The 9,777-nt window shown below is 37.3% G+C and overlaps 1 protein-coding gene across 2 annotated transcripts; it reads left to right on the top strand.

Moving 5' to 3' along the window:
• Window positions 1–473: 473 nt before the first annotated feature.
• On the top strand, window positions 474–8,474 carry cUnh6orf136 (chromosome Un C6orf136 homolog). Of its 2 annotated transcripts, XM_079591650.1 has the most exons (8): window positions 474–552; window positions 661–751; window positions 1,969–2,205; window positions 3,012–3,674; window positions 3,862–3,950; window positions 5,019–5,219; window positions 5,299–5,368; window positions 7,795–8,463. In XM_079591650.1, exons 3-8 carry the CDS (start codon window positions 2,107–2,109, stop codon window positions 7,936–7,938), a joined length of 1,266 nt encoding a protein of 421 aa, XP_079447776.1. In that variant the 5' UTR covers window positions 474–552; window positions 661–751; window positions 1,969–2,106; the 3' UTR covers window positions 7,939–8,463. The 2 variants fall into 2 exon arrangements, with proteins under 2 accessions (XP_079447776.1, XP_079447775.1); XM_079591649.1 differs by lacking the exon at window positions 474–552 and having other exon boundaries at window positions 562–751; window positions 7,795–8,474.
• The last annotated feature ends 1,303 nt before the right edge of the window (window positions 8,475–9,777 follow it).

The raw sequence follows: 9,777 nt of genomic DNA, 5'->3' as shown, positions 1-9,777 counted from the left end.
AAAGGCATTGCACCGGCGATGCCTAAAATGATTGATTTCAAAGAAAAAGTTGTTACTGTAGAAATTGTGCTGGTGTGTTAATAGGTCTTAGTAATTGAAAAATCAGAAAATTTAAATAATTTTATATGATGTATGATTTTATTTTAGTGTCCTTGTTACACGTTACATGTACTTACTGTGGTAGTAACAGTAAATTATGCATAATTACAAGCAACCAATCGTAAACCAAACCGAACCCTTTAAGTAGCCTACATGTTGTTAATTAATTACTACGTACTTATTGGTGCAATTACACTAACAATAACTTTTTTTTAATTAAGTGTAACCTAACATTATAATATAATGTAATCTAATATAATAATAAAAAATATTGTTTACTGAATTCCACTGAGAAAAATAAAAGTTCAAAATCTGAATATACAGTTTTGAATCTATCAGACTTCTATTTTGAAAATAAAAAGCCGCCATAGTTCACAGCGAGCCTGGGTGTCTTGCAGTTCGTCGTGTCCGCCGCTGGATGCCGCTGTAACTGGCAGATTCCGCTTCTAGAAGGTGGGTGACGCATGCGCAGTGCCTCAGACTGGCACTGGGCAAGGACATAAGGAGAGTGACATTTGTATAACGTTAAAAACAGATTCATATTCTTTCTAAATCACACAGGAATTTGCGTCAACCAGATTTGGATACACTCTCGCATCTCTGCACAGTGAGCTGACGCTCTACAGCATTTCATCTGATTCTTTGAGGACAGGTAACGTATGCATTTCATATTTACAAGCAGGACAGCTAACTAACTGACTGGCATGTATAGATATGAAGAAGACTAACATAACTATTATCTGTCTAACTCAAGACAGGAAACCTATGATTCTTGATCACTTTCAGCTGAAACACTATCCTCTTTATTATCGTTCAGTTTGTTTATCTCGTTTTGGAAAGAGTGTATTATACTAGTCAGATTGTCAGCTCTGGGTTGAATGTTGATTTGTGAAGTGTGACCCAAGCGTGATGTGCATGTTAGGTCAGGCTGCGTCTGATCACTGTCAATACCTGCCCAACTGTAAATATAGTACATTTAGGTGATACATATCGTGGATACGATGCGTAGTTTAAGTTTAAACAGATGATTGAGCAATACATAAGCTCCTTCAATTATTATATTAAATATTATTATTTCTTAATTAAGGTCTTGAGAATGTCTTGGGCATTTTGGGCGTCCAAACATGCAGCATGGCCATCATACATTACTGTGCAAAAGTCTTAGGCACGTTAGTATTTTCACCCCCCAAAAACTGGCTTAAAACTATCTTTATTGTGAAAATACTAATGTGCCTAAGTCTCTTACACAGTACTGTAGTTGTCTACTGCATAAAATGCTGTTTAGGTTGGCAGTTGACTAGGTTTTGAGATACTGACGTTGTGTTAAGCTTTTGCACCTTTTCTGTCTCACACTTGCTGCTAAAACTCACTCTAACTTAGTTAGCTGCTTTCTCAGACAGCATTCATCAAAGAATCCTGAACATTTTTTATCATGGTTTCCACGAAAATTTAACTTTTTCAATATTGATAATAATAAGAAATGCTTCCTGAGCACTAAATCAGCAAATTAAAATGATTTCTGGAATGATCATATCATGTGACTGAAGACTGGAGTTAAGTATGCTGAAAATTCACCTTTTTTTATAAAATACATGCAGCCTCGGTGAGCATAACATATATTTTTCAAGAACATTAATACATTTTACTGACCCCAAACTTTTGAATGGTAGTGTAACTCAAATAATATAGCAATGTGGGTAATGCCATGAGTTAGATTCCTGGGAAACTCACAAACTGATCAAATGCAGACTTCAATGCATTGTAAGTCGCTTTGGTTAAACATATCTACCAGATGCATATATGTAAATGTAAAGAACTGAATGTCTTGTAAGTGTGATTTAAATGTCATATAAATCATTTGTTTTGAAGGACTGAAGTTGCACTGTGAATGAGTGAGTAACCAGAGGCAGCGGTGGATGGGAGAGTTCACGTTTCCTCCTCTTTGAGTAGCTGGATGATGTCATCTTTCTGAGACTCCATCGAGGTTGCCTCAGCACCCTGACTTGAATGGCTGTGTGCAGAGGGGGTGTCTCTCTTTGGGTGGGGTGTGTCAGGAACCATGGCGGCAGGCAACCAATGAAGAAACAGTGCTGGAATTTATGTCAGGTACACAAATTCATATTTGAAAAACTTCTGTCCATCAAATCAAAGTAATGTGGTGCAACTCACCAAAAATTTAATGATATTTCTGAATTAATAATTCATGCCATGAAATTTGTAAAGAGTTTTTTTTTAACCACAAAAAATATATATTGATATACATTTTTGCAAATAAAGTTGAAGATTTGTGTACAGAAAAAAATGTAAGCAGCACAACCGCTTTCAACATTGATAATAATAAGAAATATTTCTTAAACAAATTGGCATATTATAACGATTTCTGAAGGATCATGTGACACTGAAGACTGGAGTAATGATGCTGAAAATTCAGCCTTGCTATCACAGGAATAAATGACATTTTAAAATATATTAAAGGGGTTACTGTTCTCTTTTCAAAAGAATAAATCGCTTTGTGGGAGACTATGAGCTTTGTAATTTTGCAGATCGTATACACATGTACAAAAAGATACATTGCACACTAAAGAAAAAGGAAAACATTTAGAAAGCATAATATGACCCCGATTATATTATAATTGTTTAATTTCATTTTTAAATTTTAACAATATTTCACAATATTACTATTTTTAATGTGTTTTTGATCAAATAAATGCAGCCTTGGCAGCATTTTATTCGTTTTTATTTGATGGTTACACCACATGACATTTTTCGAGTCATTACATTGAAACTTTATTCTTAAATGGTAAAAATATGTTTTAACATGAATACAAAAAGTGCATTTCTAAAAACATAAATATTTCCTTTGTCATTGACCCATGTGTGAATATCTTTGCACTGTTTTTCTCGATTTGCAGACAACCGAGTTTCACTTGAATGACAACTGTAGGAGCCTGAGCAGTGCATCATGGGCCTTGGCTCCTCCAAACAGTCTGCGTTACCTGTCTATTAAACAGCCATCCCTGTCCCATCCCTTCCACCACGCATGCCAACCAAACCAAGCGGCCAACCTAGAGGAAGAGGAATGGGAGGAGGCTGTCAGCTTGCGCGTCCTTCTCAAACCCTGTGAGACCGATGAGCAGCACACTCTGGTGGAAGTGCCCTTTTTTGGGCCGGCCAAACTAAGCGAGCTCCTTGCCTTGGGACCCAACAGACCCTTTGACTTGCTTTTTCCTTTAACCACTGTCGATGGGAGCAGAGAAGATGATATTAGCATTACCGGAAAGGTAGGGACAGACACGGAGAGAGGCTCCTTCAGGAGTCTGTTTGAGACCGAGGGATGCCCTGCGCCTTTTATGTTGGGATCTCGCTTCTTTTGCTTTCACTGCCCCGGGAGGAAGTCTGTCTCGGAGATTGGGGACAAATCAGGAAAGGGACAGGACGAGCAGAGCTTCTATCCAGCCCTCCGTGTCACAAATTGCAGCCATGCTGAGACTGAGAGAGTGGATAACAGCTCTAGCCAGGGAGACATGGAGAATGAGGAGAAACTGGCCCTGATGTATGAAAAGCTGAGGGTGGAGGTAAGATGAGTTTAAGGGGAATGAGATAATGATAATGCTCAATATGGAGGTCCACACAATGTTTGTATTATCCTGAAAAATATATTTTTTTATTTAAGCTAAACAATATATTTTTTAGATTGTATTATTGATTTTAAATATGCAATATAATCTTGACTCATAGTTTAGGCTCCACATTGTGTTTCAGCTGCCCAATTTCTTTGTGAGAAATCATGACTACAGCATATACTCTGAAGATGTTGAGTTCATCAATGGTCTTCTGAACACAAAGACAAGGTAAGAGGCATGTTATTCTACATTTTAGGCCTCATAGTCACTTATACTTGCTGTCACTTAACCCCTGTGACTTCTTCAAACTGTTTGCATACTGCTAAATGCTGTGGGAAACTGTAATAAACTTGTGTTAAAAGCTTATAGGTCTACAAGACTTGATTGCCAACCCAATAAAAAAAATCATGAGGTCACGATAATAATCATGGCTAATCTAGAATTAATCTAAAACAAATTTGCAAGCAAAACTATAAATTTTTGTTCCCTTATATTTTTTTATTTTTTTAACTTTTTTCAAATATTTTTGTTTGCAAAACATTTTTAAAAGCACATCAGAAAAGTTTGCGAGCATTCTTTTGATTGCCTCAAGATTTGTTTTAAAAAATATATATTTGCGAAATGTTGCAAGCACATAAGTTTTGCAAGCAGAGCTTGATAAAAAAAAAAAAATTTGTTCTCAACTTTTTTCTTGTTTGAAAATGTTTTGTTTGCAAGCACATCAAAATACTTTAAGCAAAAAAAAATTAGATACAAAAGAAAAACATTTTGTGAGCAAAACGTTCTAAAGTCCCCCTGTAGTCAATAATTGTATCACTTAAAATTCTTAATGCCTTAAAATAGCTTGAATGTAACTCTACACCCTTGTTTCATTTAGTAGGCTGTATGCGGTTCTATGAATATGCAAATTAACCCCGCCTCTACTCACTCACACCAGCTCATAGATTCAATCGATGACGATCACACGTTGACGTGATTGGTAATCTGTGACGTCAGAAACACCAACGATTTCAAACCGCGCTTTTGAGACTTTGGTTCACTGCAGTTTTAAGGAGAAAATACTCCGCAATGGTGTTGACTTATGAATTTGTTCTTGGTTTGTCTTAAAGCACATTAAAAACACCACATAAACAGCATAAAGATTTTGATTTTCACCACAGTGGGACTTTAATACTAAATAAATTGGTGTTGTTTTTTTGCTAACTGCAAACAAATTGCAGACTGGTTTTGGCTTGTTACCAGTGTACTGGTAATAGCATTGCTGATTCATATATGCCTCTATTTCTAAATCTGAAGGGGTCGTATAGCGTACCAGATGACTCTGACGGTTTGGCGGTTGATGTGTCTGTGTTACTATGCGGAGGCTCAGCTGGAAGTGCTGAAGCTGACCAAGCATCCAGAAGATGGCTCAATCAAAGCTCGCTGGAGAATCAAAGGCCTGCCCTTCCACTCCATTCTGGTGTTCTTCTACAAGAAAGACAAGAACCGTCTCTACAGGTGAGTCCTGCTGCGATAGCCTGTCAAAGCCATGCCCTGTGCTCCTCTTTGTGTTTACTTTATTTATTTTTCTTTTCAGAACATATGATGCATTCTCCACCTTTTATCTTGGCTCTGATGGACGAATACACCGCCATAAAGTTGAAAAGGTGTGGTTTGCTTGCAACGCCATATTTTCAGAATATCCATATTTTCCATATTCAGAATCAAGTAGGACTTGAAACTTAATAGATAATTTTTGTCATACTTTCCATCAAAGGGTTAGTGAAAAGAAATGTCCAATTCATATTACAATTCCTTTTAAAAGTTTGGTGTCAGTTAGATTTTTTTTTTTTCAAAGAAATTAATACATCTATTCAAGGCAAGGCAAAAATGTCATAGTCTGTGCTTAAAAGGCTAATTAAAAGGTATTATAATGTCACTTTATTCTCAACACTTTTGGCCTCCAGTGTCCAACATAATATTCAAAACCCCCATTTTGACCTGGTAATGATTAATCAATATGTCATAACTGGATCTTCTGGTGAGAAAAACAGACTTCTTTCTGGTAACATATGCTGGACTTCTTCTCCATTCATTCTATCCGCTAAAGGCCCCGATATACTCACAGCGAAGTTCTTTTTCATCAAAGTTGGTGGTACCCCTTTTTAGGGGTAAAAAGAAGTTCAAAATTACTTTGCAGTGATGTACTGTTAGCAAACTGCTAGCAAATGAGTCTCGCACTGGCTGTATTTACGATCTCATAATCACAAACTTGTCAATCTTGGTCATTAGACAGAGGCGATTGACTAATATTCTAGATGGCCGTACTCTACTTGCTCATTCTAGATTATATTATTTAGTTCCCATAGATCTGAACATACTTAATTAAGGTAAGACTATATCGAGCCAGAGGTCATGAACATTACCATAGAACCAAGCTGACCAACTTTACTTCTAATGGTAACTTTGTATAATCATGCCATGGTTTCCCACGTACAATTAGTTCGAATAACATTACAATAATCAGAGGTTGAGGCTCATTTGCATGAAAACCAGAGGGCACACCCACCACAGTAAGCAAAGTATCTCTAAATGTTTAAAAACTTTATTACCTTTTGGTTTACTTCTGTGGGAATGAGACTTTTCTACCAGTTGCACCGAGACATTTCAAATGATACCAAACATGTATATGATAATTGTTCACCTTTAACCAAATAGGTTTTTGGGTGAATGTGGAGAGACGAGATGGGGCAAAGGGAATGAAATGTAAATTAAGACAGTACTGACGTGACGTCTTGGGTGGGGATGCTACTTTTGCAAGTCCAAATGTTAATTTCCAGAAACGTCCTTTGTTTTCTCTGGGAGTAGTCGTTCCTCTGTCCAGGCAGCTTGGCATCTTCCAGTTTTTCCAGTCTAGTAAGCACCAGAGTGTACCTAACTATTGTGTTCACCATTAACTAATGGCAGTTCGAAGGTGTTTACCAGCCTGAGAGAACTTTTCCGGAACGTTTGCTTTGGCAAGCTGTTTCGAACTCCCGAAAAAAAACTTCACACGGACTTCGTTTTGGCCTGATTTTGTTCTAAATGACATCACACGGTCACACCAGTTCGTTCTTCAATTTCAAGCTCACATTCATATGCCTCGACTTTAGAGTGCAACCTCTTTTTTTACAGTCTATGAGTGCAACGCCTACACCTCAACTTCCAATCAACAACCGATGCGTAGAACCAAGTCCCCGCCCCACATTTTTTTTTCGTTTTTCGATAATCCATTACACTCGTCTGTCACAATATGCAAAAAATCTGTTGCTACTTTAATCATGCAATGTTTAATCATGACTTTAAACAAAATTCATGTTATGATTCCAGCGGTTTCAAGAACTATATGTTTGGTAACACTTTATTTCTGTAGTCGAATTATCGAAATAGTTAGACATTCTACTTGCTACAAGTAACTTTACAACTACATGTCAAGTAGCAGTCATGTCATTAGAGTATTAGTAGACTGTCTGCTTTATATCTGTTAACACTTTATTTTGATAGTCCCCCAACTGACATTCTACTGACTTTAAGTAACTTTGTAAGTACATTTTAAATTATTCTAACAACCCGAACCCTAACCCAGGGGTGTCCAATCCTGCTCCTGGAGGCACACTGTTCTGCAGAGCTTAGCCCCAATCAAACACACCTGAACCAGCTAATCAATGTCTTACTAGGCAGACTAGAAACTTCCAGGCAGGTGTGTTAAGGCAAGTTGGAGCTAAACTCTGCAGGATAGTAGCCCTCCAAGAGCAGGATTGGACCCCCTAACCGAAGTGAAGGCTAAATATGGTAACCCATACTCAGAATTTGTCCTCTGCATTTAACCAATCCAATTTAGTGCACACATATTAGGAGCAGTGAGTAGCGTGGACACACACACACCCGAAGCAGTGGGCAGCCATTCACAGTGGCGCCCTGAAACAGGCGTAACCATTAGGCTACAACTGCCTCAAAAGAAGTTAACTGATGCCTTCTGGTTGAGAAACACTGCTTTATTGTGTCGCGTCTGGTAAACCTTAACTTTAAACTTGCTGTTTATCTATGTTGGCAGGTTATGGAGGCTCGTCCCCCCTTGCTGCCCAAAGTGACCTCAGTGCTGGCAGGGGCTCTGGTGGCCCTGGGCATTCAGGAACACCGGCCCGCCCTCAACCTGCTCCCACTCCTGCTGTCTTCCCTCCGACAGGCCCGAGCATGAGCCGCAGAGCCAGACGTGTGGATGTGTCTGCTCAGAAGAACTTGTGTTTGGTCACACCATTAAAAAGACTGAAAAAGATGCAGCGCTGTATTGTGTGGGTTGAGTGAATGAGATGGTGGTAACTGTGTTTTGGGAGCAGGGGATATTTGCAGAAACAAGAACAAACAAGTTAAAACTGTTCTCACTTGAAACAATCTTCTGTGTGCGCTCTTACCATTTGCATATCACCAAACTGGAATCAGTTACCTCTACACTCTGGTTTGCATTGTAACAGGTTTCAGAGCCTAGCTAATATGTACTCCACTATAAGGCAGGATAACCAACTAGCCTATCCTTTGAGCCATCACTAAAAACGTACAATTCTTTAACTAATAGGTTTTGATGACCGATTACATTACTGTAGAGGTAAATTCAAGGTCATCTGTAAATAAGTCTGCTGCTGTAAAACTCAAGTTCTTCTCAGTGACAATAATAAATCAGCAGAGGATGTGGATTAATAGGAATTGGGCACGGTTCGTTTTGATCGGATTCGGCGTACATAGTAATAATTAATTATATATTTTTTATTATATATATATTTATTGGAGTTTTCATCAGTTGCATTGATTTAAATGTTGTAGATTTAACATTTACCTGGTACCTGCTTGCAGCTGTTTTATTTAGTAGCAAAAACCAACAAAAGACGTCAGGGTTGCTGCCTTTTTCCATGACCTTTGAGGGAAAGTGATGCCAGGGACTGCCTTTTGAGGGTAGAGTTTAGTCGTTTTGGACTTGTTCTCATTTGCTCATCGTTTTCAATGCACAAATCAAATTGTATAAGTTATTAAGCTCCCTGCATAATAACATTGCCAAATCTGCACTGGTCTTACTTAAAGTCATGCCGTCCATGTAAATTTAAGCACTCTTAAGTCCACAGTTGATGCTTTCAAATTCTTTTTCATTCAAATAAGTTAAGGAGTGTATTTCCATATGCAAAACTATATCCTTAATGCATAACCCAAACATTAAGGATAGAGTTTTGCAGATGCAAAATTTGTCTCCAGGTTAATTGGTCGGTTCAATTCAGTAATGTCCATTTTTCTTTCATTGGTTCAATATTTGACCTTCAGTGCATTGGGTGTGATAACACATGCTGTCCACCCACATTAAGTACCATGTGTTTTAACAAATGTTTTCAATTGCTTTATAACATCCTGTGGTAAAGACATAAACCAAACATTTTAATCAACTTCCCGTATCACAAAGTAGTCAGAACACATCTTTCTCAAGTGCTTGCGCTTTTAAATGGACAATAAAGCATGAAATGTTGTCACTGCAATTCAGTTTCAAAGGTTGAAACAGAACCATAAAAAACATGGCTGAGTCATTGTTTTGCTGTGATTAGTTCTGCGCTAATTACCCAAAAACCTGAATATGTTGTAGGACAAATAAAATGCGTACTGTGATATCTTTGGTCTCTGTTCTTATGCCTCACCCAGTTCCGTTTATATATTTAGATTATCTGATAATTATTTAATTAGCTGCATATATAGGCATTTTTCATAAGGTACATTTTTTTTAGGGAAATAAATCTACAATTTTATTTCTTTGAATAGTTTAAATCTCTTGAAATCATTTTTTTGTTTTGCAAGAAATTAATACTTGTTTTCAGCTATGCATTCAATAAATCAAAAATGCTAAAAAAGACTTTTACATTGTTAAAACAAACTATTTCAAATAAACTTTCTATTCTTTCATAGAAACATAGAATATCAATAATGTATCAGTTTCCACACAAAAAAAATAACAACCGTTTTCAGTATTTATAAGATATCCTTAGTGATAAAAAGGATCACGTGA

This window comes from Phoxinus phoxinus (genome assembly GCF_949152265.1).
Source record: "Phoxinus phoxinus genome assembly, chromosome: 19".
Classification (NCBI taxonomy): domain Eukaryota; kingdom Metazoa; phylum Chordata; class Actinopteri; order Cypriniformes; family Leuciscidae; genus Phoxinus; species Phoxinus phoxinus.
The sequence above is the reverse complement of the archived record's forward strand: the minus strand, read 5'-3'. Positions and strand labels throughout refer to the sequence as shown.

Excerpts from the sequence above, each read along its gene's own strand:
- cUnh6orf136 (XM_079591649.1), top strand. The coding sequence starts at position 2,107 with ATGGCTGTGTGCAGAGGGGGTGTCTCTCTTTGGGTGGGGTGTGTCAGG. Across the intron at positions 2,206-3,011 it reads AGTGCTGGAATTTATGTCAG|ACAACCGAGTTTCACTTGAA; the intron begins GTACACAAATTC and ends CTCGATTTGCAG. Across the intron at positions 3,675-3,861 it reads ATGAAAAGCTGAGGGTGGAG|CTGCCCAATTTCTTTGTGAG; the intron begins GTAAGATGAGTT and ends ATTGTGTTTCAG.